The 13,608-nt window shown below is 40.7% G+C and overlaps 2 protein-coding genes across 2 annotated transcripts; one reads left to right on the top strand and one right to left on the bottom strand.

Annotated features, from left to right (window-relative positions):
* The first annotated feature begins 62 nt into the window (after nt 1-62).
* On the top strand, nt 63-11,844 carry LOC135351137 (ubiquitin carboxyl-terminal hydrolase 7-like). The gene is made up of 39 exons (XM_064550070.1): nt 63-445; nt 733-967; nt 1,122-1,220; nt 2,745-2,883; nt 3,044-3,132; nt 3,331-3,439; nt 4,606-4,694; nt 4,754-4,795; nt 4,858-4,912; nt 4,975-5,019; nt 5,173-5,299; nt 5,494-5,576; nt 5,810-5,919; nt 6,185-6,338; nt 6,522-6,554; nt 6,611-6,655; nt 6,707-6,773; nt 6,828-6,897; nt 7,262-7,393; nt 7,511-7,574; nt 7,637-7,738; nt 7,800-7,860; nt 7,913-7,954; nt 8,019-8,111; nt 8,162-8,229; nt 8,288-8,341; nt 8,452-8,646; nt 9,208-9,275; nt 9,331-9,451; nt 9,505-9,582; nt 9,641-9,709; nt 9,768-9,802; nt 9,859-9,952; nt 10,007-10,075; nt 10,135-10,182; nt 11,193-11,264; nt 11,331-11,382; nt 11,442-11,492; nt 11,543-11,844. Exons 1-39 carry the CDS (start codon nt 376-378, stop codon nt 11,650-11,652), a joined length of 3,339 nt encoding a protein of 1,112 aa, XP_064406140.1. The 5' UTR covers nt 63-375; the 3' UTR covers nt 11,653-11,844.
* Nucleotides 11,822-13,528, bottom strand: LOC135351149 (ankyrin repeat and SAM domain-containing protein 4B-like). The gene is made up of 2 exons (XM_064550088.1): nt 13,154-13,528; nt 11,822-12,947 (listed from the first exon to the last, which is right to left on the bottom strand). The coding sequence occupies exons 1-2, from the start codon at nt 13,330-13,332 to the stop codon at nt 11,981-11,983; spliced, it is 1,146 nt and encodes a 381-aa protein (XP_064406158.1). The 5' UTR covers nt 13,333-13,528; the 3' UTR covers nt 11,822-11,980.
* Nucleotides 13,529-13,608: the final 80 nt, after the last annotated feature.

The following is a 13,608-nucleotide window of genomic DNA, read 5'->3' as shown; positions in this document are numbered from 1 at the left end:
TTAATTTTTAATCGGTCTGAATTCGAGGCTAAGTGTACATGTTACTGTTCATTTAGGATTTATTATTTTGACGATTACTACCATACTGCTAGTGGCACATGTTCAAGACCAAGCGCCAAGATAAATCTTGTTTTTTTTTTTTGCTTCGAGTACTAGTAAAGCAAAATCGGTGTAAAGATCAGCAAAGATCCTGTGACTACGATTTCTTTCGGCTCTAAAGTCACAGGAAACTTAGCTCCCTCAAAGAGCTCTCGGGGAAAGACAAATAGCCACGGGTTACTGTCTCGTCTCAAGCTAGCTAAGAAGTCAATTAAAGTATTTCCACTGGAAGCAGGCAAGCAAAAGAGAGAACACAAGCAAGACTGGAGGAAGACGATGTCGGAGGAGCTTGCAGAAACAGACAGTGTGGATTATATGGAAACAGATCTCAGCCCAAGCAGAAATGGTGAGCCTGGGGCAGTTTAAGCCTTCAGGTTGCTTGGCGACATTATGAAAATTGCTGTGCTCTTTATGGAGCTTGTATGAACCCCATTTGCAAAGGTTTTTGAATTATAATATTAAGCAAGATGGACTACATGCAACTTGTTAAGAAATGTAAATCACTCGTCATTGGTAAGCAGTACTAGACTCATCATGAAAAGAATGCCCTGTATATGTAATTGCAAAAAACATTTGCACCACTATGTACAAAAACCTCAATTCACCCCCCCCCCCCCCCCCCCAACTCTATAGGAGAAGATACACCATCTCCTCAGTTTAATGAGGACAGTCCTAAGGTAGGTAGCGAAGTGGAGGGATCCCCTGAGCCAGAGCAGGGAGACGGAGACCAAGGAAGGCCTCCAAACTGTACCGATAAAGACCATGACCCATGTCAATCCGAGGGTACCTTGGTAATGACTATCAGCAACATCAACAAGCTATCAGATCAATCTTTCAGTGAACCTGTGTTTATCCGAAATCTTCCATGGTAACGCAATTAATTTTTGTACTGCGTGTTCATGCTTGCCCTAAATATTTCATCACAATTCATATCTAAAATTTTTTTGGTGTCACTGGCTACAACTATATAGCGTACATGCATAATAAGTATTTTGGTTTTATTTCTGTCTATTCTATAACAGGCGTCTGATGGTAATGCCTCGAGAAGTAAATCAAGACGGAGAGAAAGTCAAGTGTCTTGGGATCTTTGTCCAGTGCAACCCCAAGTCTCCCGAGTCAATGTAAGTCTACCCTTGTTCCTAGGCCGATATCTAACGGAGGGAGAATAGGGTGAAAGAGCACATGCACTTAATATTCATTCCCCAGAATAATTATGGCCATTAGGGAATCCATTCTATCTATAGCTTATTCCCTCTATCGCCTTGATCGAGAAGGCTTGCACACTATTGAAGCCAGTAGAGGCTCTCATCTATTTTAGATGGGCGTATGGTCAGAATGTCTGTGCTTGGTTCTGTCTACAGGCTGTGGCAAGTTTTTGTGTTTCTAACTGCTGCTTGTGAAAACAACCAGACCACGCGACCATCGTAGAGGTAGATGAGAGCCTCTTCTCGCTTTAAACTATCATGTAAGCTTTTTTGACTCAATAAAGGGCATTGGAACTCAGTCATTGAGACAAAAATATTACGGAAAATTTGTTACTAATGTAAACGGAATCTCCATATTTTGGGAATGAATAAGTGCATGCACACTATCACCCATGCAATAGATTCTTCAAATCTGCCTGGGAACAACTGATGTAAGTCGAGGGTACCGTATACTGTATATATTTCGAGGGTATAAATTTTTGCATATTTCGCTGATTATAAGCATGTGCGTGAACATTTATACCTAGTATCGCATGCATTCATGCGCCAAAAGGCTGACACTCCAAAATCTGAAATCCTGGTCTTCCTGCAAAAGTTTATACCCTCGAAATAATATATCTGCTATACTAATATTAATTATCAGGCACTTCTATAGATACTAATCTTTTTTGGCCAATTTTTGTTATTCTAATACAGCGGACACTCAGGTGCTTTAATTCATAAATTTTTTTGGACAATACTTTGAAAAAGTAAGATACATTCCAAGCAAGAGTTCTTCAGTTAGATAGCTCAAGGGTTAGCTAGTTTTAATAATAGCTGAGTCGCACCTACTATTAGCGAGAGTTCACAATAAGTATCGAATGAAGCATTACCTTACATCAGATGTATTAACGTGACCTTGTGCTTAGTAACTGACAAATCCGAGCACCTGGAGCTGCTACTTGCCTCGATAATGTTATTGCCAAATTGTCATTATTGATCACGCATCTCAGACACGAAGTCACATTACTTTCTGAATACATCTGATGCACCGTATGCATGCGTTCGATACTCTCTCTATCAACTCCTAGCTTGAATGCAGCTGCATGCCTATTCTAATTATTCCGAACATCTCACTTGCGCTGTAAGGGGCTGTTCCCCAGTACATGTATACTCGGACCATTATTTTCAATAATTTGTTGCTATCCGAACATATTATATGGTACATTAATTTAGCAAGTAACATACATACTGTAGCTTGTGTGCATTCTTGGTAGCTCTACTGTAAAATATCATCTTTTGGTTTTCTGGACATTTCATAAGTCAATGGAAGAGAGAAATCCTCTTGGACACTGATTACTTAAGGACAAATGATGAATCTATAGAAATAGTAGCGCTAACTACTGTAACAGTGTAAAGTGTACGGGATACATGTATACACTATTTTTTATGTTATAATAGGAGCTGGAACGTGACTGCTCGTGCCAAGATCACCATCGTCAACTGGAAAGATCCGGAGAACAACCACTCACGAGAAATTCACCACTGCTTCTGTGCTAGGGAGAATGACTGGGGGTACAGCAATTTAATGGCAATGAAGGTACAAGTGTTGGTCACAAATGTTGTTAGTGTAAATTGTTGTGTATAGTTGTAAATAGAAAGTTTTTGTATTGATAACAAAAGTTACTCATTGTCAAGTACAGTGTACATTCATGCATGTACATGTACATGTATGTATATATGACACTGTGGCTGTACAGGATGTGCTGGACGAGAGCAAAGGATTTGTCCTCGACGACCAGGTGTCTCTCCAGGCTATAGTAGAGGCAGAGGCCCCTCACGGCATTCAGTGAGTCTATTCTAGCGATGTACTCTCATAGTTGCTGGTCAGGCATGCTTACTCTTATACTTGTTTTTATATTGGTCCATTTTTTAAGTACATGACTGTATACCGGTCTTCCCATAATTTCTCCCTTGAAAGAGTACTACGTACATGTACAAGTGCATGTGTGTTATGTGGATGAGATTTGCCGTGATTTGTGTGCAGCTGGGACTCTCGTAAGCACACTGGCTTTGTTGGTCTCAAGAACCAGGGTGCCACTTGCTACATGAACTCCCTCCTTCAGACGCTGTACTGCACCAACAAACTGAGAAAGGTATGGGTCGTAGTTGGGAACGTGTGTGTGTGTGGATGGGGGGAGAAGTGTGTGTTATGTGGTATGGTGCGTACATGTTTAAACACTGTTGTTTATTGGGAGATTTGATTCAGCCTTGATGTATAATTTGAGTGGTGCATAAGTCATTTACCGTATATCTTCTAATTTATCGGACACTTCTAATTATCCCGGACACTCTTTTGGGCAATTTTCATTGTTCTGACACTCCAGTACTTTAATATTACATTTGTTCGGACAATACCTTGAAAAGTTGAGTTACCATTCATAGACAAGTAAGACTTAGAGTGCTGCAGTTGATAGCTTTGAGTAGCTAGTTTTAGATAGCTAGTGCAACTATTCAGTCATACACCCTGTTCTATTAAACTTAGCTAGCTCGCATGCAGCTGCTTGCTTGTTCTAATTATTCCGGACACTTCGCATGCTCTATAAAAATCTGTTCCAATTATACCCAGACAATTTCCAAAATAATTATTTTTTGCTGTCCGATAAATTAGAAGATATACGGTACTTAGTTTCTCACTCCTAGTACTGCATGTAAAGAGGAGTGGAGGTACATGTAGGTACATGTACCGTATTTACTTAATTAAACGCCCTCCTTGAATAAACGCCCATCTCGTTTAAACGCCCAGGGTAAAAGCTCTGTCTGTCAATAAACGCCCATCTTAAATAATCGCCTATGTATGGGGCGTGGCACTGTGGGTGGAGCTGTAATAGCACGTGGAACCAGTTGCAAGCGTGGCAGCATAGAATAAAAATACTTTTTTATGATGCATCGATGGCAGAGTGAGAGATACCGACACAGAGGGCAGTCCTATGACTTAAATTTAAGCTGAGACAGCAGCCCAAGAAGAGCACAATAACTGCTGCTGTGCAAGAGTTTTGGAGGAGACATAACAATAAACGCCCTCCTGGATTAAATGCCTGCCTCGTTTAAACGCCCCCTCTAGAGATTTTGATCTGAAATAAATGCCCGGGCGTTTAATCAAGTAAATATGGTATTTCATTTTTGAAAATAAATTTATATACTGTAGCACTGTGATTGCTCCTGCTTTTTATATTAGTGTGTGTGAGGAAAGGTTGAGGGTTAAGGTTTGTGTGAGGGCATTTTATACATGCATGTGCACATTGTGCGCTCTGCTCTACAGGCTGTGTACCTAATGCCCACTGACTCGGACGACCCGGTCAAGAGTGTTCCCCTGGCACTGCAGAGGCTCTTTTACGAGCTGCAGCACAAGTAAGATTGTGACATGCACGTATACAGCTTATCTATTCTGTGTGTACACACTCGCACAGCGACAAACCTGTTGGAACAAAGAAACTAACGAAGTCATTTGGGTATGTTTTCTGACATGGCTTAGTTATTATATGGTTATAATGACTGCTTATTTTAAACACAGGTGGGATACTCTAGACATCTTCATGCAGCATGACATTCAAGAGTTGTCTCGTGTGGTAAGTGTTCAACAGCCCATTGTGGCATTTGCACCAATGCTGCTTTGTTTCTTCCCCAACAGCTACTGGATAACATCGAGAACAAGATGAAGGGAACCTTGGTAGAGGTACATGTATGTACGTTTGTATACTTATTACCCCTAGAATTTCATCTGGTACGTGAACTTATTATTTGGGAGCTCCACTATAATAATGGAATTTGACCTTTTGTTACCTTAGAGATCTGCAAACGTTATTGGTGGCTTACAAATTATTTGCAGGGCACTATTCCTGCTCTGTTCGAGGGTCAGATGGAGTCTTACATTCGCTGCACCCAGGTAGACTATGTTTCCTCTCGGTTGGAAACTTTCTTTGACATTCAACTCAATGTCAAGGAGAAGAAGAATGGTACGTTAGGCACTATGTGTGTGTGTGGGGGAGAGGGGGTAAGGGGGATTAATATGATGAAGCAATGTAGTTGTGTCCTGTAAATCTGCACGTTGTATCAGCTATAGTGTGCCAAAATTCACAGTTTTTAGATAGATCTTGTGCAATGTTTTGCTGTTTCTATAATTCATCTCACCTCTTTGTTGTGTATGCAGTGATAGAGTCATTCCGTGACTACGTTGAGGTGGAGACAATGGATGGAGAAAACAAGTACGATGCTGGAGAACATGGCTTACAGGTAGGCAGGGGTTACAAGTCTATTCATTATGTACTCAAGATTTGGACTGCGTGAAGGGTTTCTTTCAAGGTAGCAGGTCAGAGAGAGGAGCAGTTCCTTGAACTAGCCACTTGATAGCTAATCCCATTAGGTTGCTGAGTTTTAGGCCTGCAATAACAGCAGAATACCTTTTAATCCTTGGAGAAATTATTCCCAGACCCCTTTGTTAGCAATTTTAATTTCGATATACATAGGAGGCTAAGAAAGGAGTAGTGTTTGTGAAGCTCCCCCCAGTGCTCCACCTCCACCTCATGAGGTTTCAGTATGACCCAATCACTGATTCTAACATCAAGCTGAATGACAGGTATGTACTTGTACTGTAGGTATACCAATGCACTGCTGCCCATTCTACATTATTGTATTGTGTGATGTATGTACGTACATAGCATAACCCACCCCGAAGAAAAATCTCTCCCCCCACTTGTGAATTTTATAGTTTTTTCAATCACTGATAGACCTAATTTATATCTATGTACGTAATTATCCCACACAATCCCACCTAAAGAGGTACAGCACTATGCACTACCGTTTCCCTCAGGTTAACTTATTACTTGCTCCTGTATGTATAGGTATGAATTTCCAGTGAACCTTGATCTTGAGAAGTTCTTGAAGGTGAAGGAGGATACTCCAGCCCGGTACACACTGCACGCTGTCCTGGTCCACAGTGGGGACAACTATGGTGGGCACTACGTGGCCTACCTTAATCCTGGTGGAAAGGGGACGGTGAGTGTATACAGTGAGTGTAGTAGGGCCTGGGTTAGTTGATATTTCATGGTAACTTTCGGGATAAAGTGTATCATTTTAGAAGAGAAAGTGTATGTGGTGGCCGTTTTTTATTATAGAGTACGTGCATGTTGCCTCAATATAATTATACATGTACATTATTTTAAATGTTTGTTTCTACAGTGGCTCAAATTTGACGATGATGTTGTCTCAACGGTTAGTATTAGTAATACGACACACAGTATTATTATTAACTTTCTCATGATTCACAGTGCTCTCGAAAGGACGCCATTGAGAACAACTTTGGTGGATCAGATGTGAGTATATGCGTGGCAAAATGTACACACATTTACTGTGTTCTATTTCAGGATGCTCTTGGAATCAGAAACTGCACCAATGCCTACATGTTGGTCTACGTTAGAGACAGCTGTCTAGGTAAGCATTGAGTGTGCAATGTACATTATGTGCTTGTGATGTGTGTGCCTGTAGACAATGTTCTACAAGAAGTGGTGGAGAAAGACATTTCGGAATCGCTGAAGAAAAGATTTGCAGAAGAAAAGTGAGCTGTGTAAATTGTATCTAATGCTAGCAGCAAGCATAAGACATCTATTAGTTCTCATAATTATACGTGGCATGTACTGTAGGGCAGTACTCATGGAACAAGATTGTGTTTGCCCTATGTGTACTGTATAGCGAGTAATTTTCGTGAGGTAAAAAATTTGTTTAACTGGAAAACAGTGATTTTCGTGAGTATAAATTTCATTGCATGCGTTACGGTAAGCAACGCCAACGTTTCCGTGGGGAAAATTTTCGTGTTGGCCAGCTTGCCCACGAAAATTACCCGCTATACGGTACATGTAGGTACATGTACTCTATTTTGTGTGTATTTTATAGTTGGTACTCGTTGTTTATCCGCCTGACAGACTTGCTGAGATGCAGCGGCGTAAGGAGCGCAGTGAGGCCCATCTCTACATGTCAGTGGACGTGTACCTAGAGGATGATTTTCAGGGCCACCAGGGATCTGATCTTGTTGACATGGAGGAAGTCAAACCAAAGTCAGCCACCCATACATCAATTCTGTCCTAGTATCAATGTAGATATCTATACATGTACCTAAGTTGTACATAGTTTTTTGTTCAGCCACTTAGAGGTATGTGTTCTTGTTTTTCTAGAACTTTCAGAATTCTCAAAATCAGCAGTTTCAGTGTCTTTCACCAGTCGCTAGCCAATACACTGGTGAGTGTGTAATACTAAAGCATAATTGTATCGGAGCATTTGTTTTATTTTTCATGTTGCAGGGTTATACTCGTGCTCGGATTCGTGTATGGCCGTTTGAGAAGAGGAGCAATGGAACAATTCGACCAACATACGTGGATAAACCAAATGATGTCAAGAAATCAGTAAGCCTTTATAATTATGACTGCATGGCCACCACTTGGTGCTCATTTTGGTTTTGTGCAGATCTTCCAACATGCTGACATGAAGCCAAAGTGGAGTGTCTTTGTGGAGACTCTCTCTCCTGGTAATTACAGCTATTGTATAGTAATACTGCATAATAATAAAATGTCATACAGAGGCGGAACATCTTGATGCTTTACCCTCCTATGATTGTCGGAGTGAGTTACCAACTTCTTTGTTGTGAGTACATGTACATGTACGACTTGAATATTCTGTCTATAGATCATGTTCTTCTGTTCTACAAGTACTACGACCCCACCAAGGGGATGCTGATGTATATGGGTCATATCATTGTACCAGTAACCATCAAATTTGGTAAGTCGAATTGAATGTTGAAGTTACGTATGTAAATTTTTGTACCACAGTTGATCTTTTCCCACTGTTTTGTGAGAAAGCGTGCATCCCTGTGAACACACCACTCGCACTCTTTGAGGTAACTTTCTGGTTATAATTATTGTGCGTTACATTCGTTAGTTCCATTTTTGCCGCAGGAAATAAAGCCAAACCTGGTGGAGAGAATTGAGCCAGCTCAACCATTGTGCAGTGTAAGTATAATGTTAGCTCCATCAACTGTAGGAATTAATACTGTTGTGTCGACCCTTTTCAGTTGTGTATGTTAATATAGGAGACTTGACACTATTAATTACTGTTATAGGATGAGGATGTGCGTGATGGTGACATACTCTGCTATCAAAGAGAAGATTGTATAGCGAGCAGATTACCACTTCCAACAGTGGAGGACTACTTCAGAGATCTCTACAATCGCATTGTAGTTACATTTTACGACAAGGCTATTCTTAACGACCCAGGGTTTGTACTGACACTGAACCAAAGGATGGGATATCCCGAGGTAAAAACAAACAAATTTAGTGGATAATGTGTGTGCATGTATGTAGTACAGTTGAGCCTCGATATCCAAACACCTGGTGTCCCCACCTCATCTCATTCGGATGCCTGAAATATTCGGATACCAGTATGACTCATCAATGAGCCACGCCCATCAATAATTCGAGTAGCCTCTGCATACAAAATCAACAAACGATGTTCAGAGTTCTTACAAATGTACTAGTCTTGCATCATTGGACAGAACAAGAGCAAGCTATACTGTTAGGCTAGGCCGAAGGGGTTTAGCTGCTTAGAACTGCTAAGAAGCAACGTAAAAGCTTTCAACCACGTGGACACTTAATGCACACGTGCAAATAGCTATGAATATCATTAAAGTTCGCTGAATCAATCATCTGGATGATCGGGTTCGAATAATCAAATTCGTGGCTCAACTGCAGGCACAAAAAATAATGATTGATTCTGCCCTGGATCGAACCGGGGACTTTGAGTGTGTAGACTCGCGTGATAACTTGAGCGATCTGCACATTTTTCAGCTTGTTGCTACATTTCCCTATTTCTATTTCAGCTTGCTGGTGCTGTTGCAAGACATCTCAATACTGATCCACTTTTGCTACAGTTCTTCAGACCTCAACTGTATGTTATTAGACGTACATGTTGACCACCACTGTACTACATTTGTATTTCATAGGACTCAAAGGGCACAGTTCACAGATGTGGCTATTCGCTGTGGAGTTGAAGGTTGCCTCAGAGAGATTGTGCCAGGTCCTAGAAACAGACTAGAGTCTCCTCTAGTTCTGACATATCAGAGAGTGAGCAGCATATCTTCTTCCAACATTTGCATATAATTATGTCTTCTATATAGCTGACGATTCCTATTCATGAGTTTGAGAACAAGAAATGGTTTCGATGTGTCTTTGTGAATTCAAAGCTCCATGAAGAGGTAAAGATATGTGTTCTAGAGTGCATACTAGTTTTGATGTTGTTGTTGTTTTTCGCAGAAAGAGTTTACTGTATACGTGAACAAGACAGGGACAGTTGAAGAGCTTCTAAATGAAGCCGAGAAAGAGGTATGTGTCTTAATACATGTATGAAGTGGACATTTCAGATTTCAGCATTCCTTTGCAGATTACGTTTAGCAAAGACGGAACCAAGTGTTTGAGGTATGACTTGTTATATATACATGACTGTATGACTGTATCCATCCCCTTGAGCACAGATTGCTAGAAGTGATGACCAACAGAATTGTTGACATCCATCCACTAGACAAACCTGTCAGTGACTTAGTCTCGCAGAAGATGTACAGAGTAGAGGTACGTATGTGTCTTATGCTGCTGCAGGCAGTTGTTAAACACAAACCTTTGTAGGAAATTCCTAAAGAAGATATGGAGCTGGAGGACAGCCAGGCATTGATACCAGTGGCCCACTTTCACAAAGTAAGATTTTACAATCAAGACCAGCTACATGTAATGTATGACTGCTACCTCATACTCAGGCTGCGCACAATGTGTTTGGAGTACCCTTTCTTCTCAAGATCACTGATGTAAGTTACGTTAAACCGTTTGATTATTCATGAGATAGAAACGCAGATGTAATTACAGCGCCAGAAAAAATTAATTCCACTTCTGAGTGGCACATCTTTTAGAACCCCAAAAATTGCGTTCAGCCCAGCTGGTGCTAATTATGGTGACGCTTATGTTATACAGAGAAATGGGTGTGGTCTAGCTCAGCTAGCTAGCTAGCTAGCTGTACCGTTGAAAGCTCACCCGTGAACAATATTCATAACTGTAGCTATTGGCCAGACAACTGTTTGGTAGTGTGATGGAAGTCAAAGATGCAGGATGATGGTCTTGATGTCTCATTTATAAGCGCCAGAAAAATAATTACTTCAACGGTAGGCGCTTCTCTTAGGGCCTAAAAATTTATGCTGATGCTGACGTGGCGCTTAAAATTAATTATGGTAATTACGGTAGTCATTTCATGGCTGGATAGTCTACTGTAGATAGATAGATAGATAGATAGATAGTCTACTGTAGTTTCACTATATGCGCTCCTCGAAGAGATATTTAAAAAAAGCCATATGAGTCTGTTTTCTTGGCTCTGACCTCCATTTTAAGTACATTATTTTATGAGAGATTCTTGGCCTGGATAAAAAAAACGCTTTGAGCTGCCCTCCAGTATGGTAAAAAGCATTGTATAAGACAGAGCTAGTTATTTAACTACTAGTTTGGGTTGTTCCACTGGAAGATATTTCAAGTGCTAAACATACAGTGCCCTGCATGGTTGATACTTGTATTTGTTGTTTCATTATGTCAGTCTAATGCCAGAAGGGCGTTTTGTGGTTAGTGCATTATGACTTAGCGGTTAGTGCATTATGCTGCATATTGCACTTAGCAACAACGTAGCAACGGGATATAAATCTAATTATCATCTATTATGTGCTCAAACTTTAATCATAGCATTTAAATATTCATGAGCAAACAGGGTTTACTGTAACCTTGAAGTAGGGTGTATTAAACGTGTACATAGTTATTCTGTTTTGTGTTGCCTTAGGGTGAGCGCTTATCATCGATCAAGGAAAGGGTGAAGTGTCGTTTAGATGTTCCTGACAGAGACTTTGAGAAGGTACAAAGATTGTGTACCAGAACTGTAATGAAGTTTGTGTTATGTTCGCTTTTTTCTATCGTCCAGTGGAAGTTTGCCATTCTTCAAACAATAGCTCCGTTTGATTACCTGTCTGAAGGTTAGTTAGATGTATATTGATTGTGTGTACATTTTTTCAAGCGCTCATTCATGTTGCAGAAGAGGATGACTCTCTTTTCATCATACAATTCTACATCAGCAAGTCCAAAGGTAGAACGTAAGTCAGAACTGTGCACTTTTTGACAACTCTCTTCGCTCAGGTATTTACTTCCCAAGGCTGGGAATGCCCTGGTTTGGTCTGGACCACATCAATAAGAACCCTAAGAGAGTCAGATACACCTTTGAGAAGGCCATCAAGATTCATAATTAACTTTAATACATGTCATGCCAATTACATCTTTCAGGTATTAAGTTTGGCTCTTACTTTTTGTATAATACATGTAGTATACACATGTGTGCCATCATAACTCTGCTGTGTCGTATCAAGACAATGCTCAACTTTTGGTCACTTATTTCACTCTGTGCATTAATTGTAAAACCATGTTGTCCACACATAACTAAATCTCAGTATTAAAAAAAGACATTAAACATGTAGCTAGTACAGTATACACATAATATAATTTAATAGCAAGTAGAATTAACTATAGGTTACAAAACAGATGAGTTCCTTTTTCTCTATTATTTTAAGTGATGCATGTCTAGAATTCTGACTCAGTCATTTTCTTGCTTGGACTAGCGATAATTCGACGTCTTTTAAGAATAGCATTTAAAATCTTCTTTCGCGGGCCTAGAGGAAGTCCAATGCTAGTCAAATCCTCCTCTCTGCACATTGCAAGTGCTTCTAGATCCAGCTTCTCTTTGTGCAAGTTCTCGACGTAATCAACGAGGTCCAATGAATGCAGGAAGGTTGAGAGTGGGGAGTCGTTTTTGAAGGAAGTAGCTTGGGATCCAATTAATTGCATACTTGGTAATCGGTGTCCATTTGAGTTTGAACCTGCCACTATAGCCCCGGGTACATTTTTTGCATCGTCAGCTTCAATTTTAAGTGGTAGTCCAGAGAGAGCATTAATGAGAGGCCCTTGGTTTGGTCGACGTACTGTTCGAAATGTACTGCTGCCTGAGCCTGGATAATTTAGCTCGGTTGCACTATTACTTGCTCCTAGTCCACCATCGCCTATGTTCTCCGTGGAGTCTGTTGTACGAAGCTCAAAGTTTTGACGAAGCGCGTCTTGCAGAGATAGTTTGGCACCCTTTCCTCCGGTAGGGCCACCGGAAGATGGACGCGGAGGTCTTGCAGCCTTTCGAGGGCTTCCAGAGAGACCAGAAGGAGCAGTTGAATAGTCGTATGAAGCTGGTGTTCGTGTGCCACTTGACTCACCAACCTTCTTTGTTCGTTTTTGAAGATCCTTCATTGCCTTCTTTTTAAGCTTTGTTACAAGCTCATGGTTTTGTACTTCCCATCGGACACCCAGAGTATCGAGGAATCGACAGCAATCAACTTTTTGGTGGGAAGCAGCCACTTTGGCAGCTGTCCTGCCATTATTATCCAGTGCAAACAGATTTGCATTCTTGCCGATTAACAGTTCCAGTGCTTGTTCATGGCCATATGTTGCTGCAATGTGAAGTGGAGTACTTCCTTTGTTATCAGGATTGTCAACCTCTCCTCTGTAGGTGGATTTTATAGTGTACTAGATATTCAACATGTGTGTCAGCTCTAGCTAGTAACATGGTATGTTTGTATTTTTAATGCTAGTCCCAATAATAGTACATAATTATGCAGTAGATCTAGCTATCATGGCATCTTGTTTAATAGCTAGTGTAGTAGTCTACTGCACTGTTAAAAGAGATGAGCTACGTACATGTCGACTTACCCCTTCGAAATAAGTATTTTGAGTGATTCTGGATTCCCATTCCAGGCTGCCCAGTGCATAGCCGTCCATCCATCTTGATCCCCTCTATTAACATCCTTCCTGCTGGCTTTCTTGAGAAGAGGATGGTTACCCTCTTTCGCAGCTTGATGAGGAGCAAACAATGTGGGCGTGTCTGACATTGGAACCACTTTTGTAGTATAGCTTGATCACCTGCTGTGTATCTAACCTACACTCTCTACATACACCTAACTGTCTTAGATATCTTTGCTGTGAGCTCTTACAGAAATAGCAGAAGGTTAGAGCTGCTGTTTTAGAGATTCTGGCAAAACCTCAAAAAGTGCAAACGAGCCCCACCCATTATTTTTGTTTACTGAAAACCATAGTTGGTCACGCCCCTAGACCACACAGCTTTTATGACTTCAACAGAAATTAACACCATAATTTTATATCGCGGG

The sequence above is a fragment of the Halichondria panicea genome, chromosome 17 (assembly GCF_963675165.1).
Source record: "Halichondria panicea chromosome 17, odHalPani1.1, whole genome shotgun sequence".
Classification (NCBI taxonomy): Eukaryota; Metazoa; Porifera; class Demospongiae; order Suberitida; family Halichondriidae; genus Halichondria; species Halichondria panicea.
This window is presented reverse-complemented; position numbering and strand designations above follow the sequence as displayed.

Coding starts and splice junctions, on each gene's coding strand:
- LOC135351137 (XM_064550070.1), top strand. CDS start 376: ATGTCGGAGGAGCTTGCAGAAACAGACAGTGTGGATTATATGGAAACA. Junction 446..732: donor TCTCAGCCCAAGCAGAAATG/GTGAGCCTGGGG, acceptor CCAACTCTATAG/GAGAAGATACACCATCTCCT. Junction 4,796..4,857: donor AAACTAACGAAGTCATTTGG/GTATGTTTTCTG, acceptor TTTTAAACACAG/GTGGGATACTCTAGACATCT.
- LOC135351149 (XM_064550088.1), bottom strand. CDS start 13,332: ATGTCAGACACGCCCACATTGTTTGCTCCTCATCAAGCTGCGAAAGAG. Junction 12,948..13,153: donor AAAATACTTATTTCGAAGGG/GTAAGTCGACAT, acceptor ATCCACCTACAG/AGGAGAGGTTGACAATCCTG.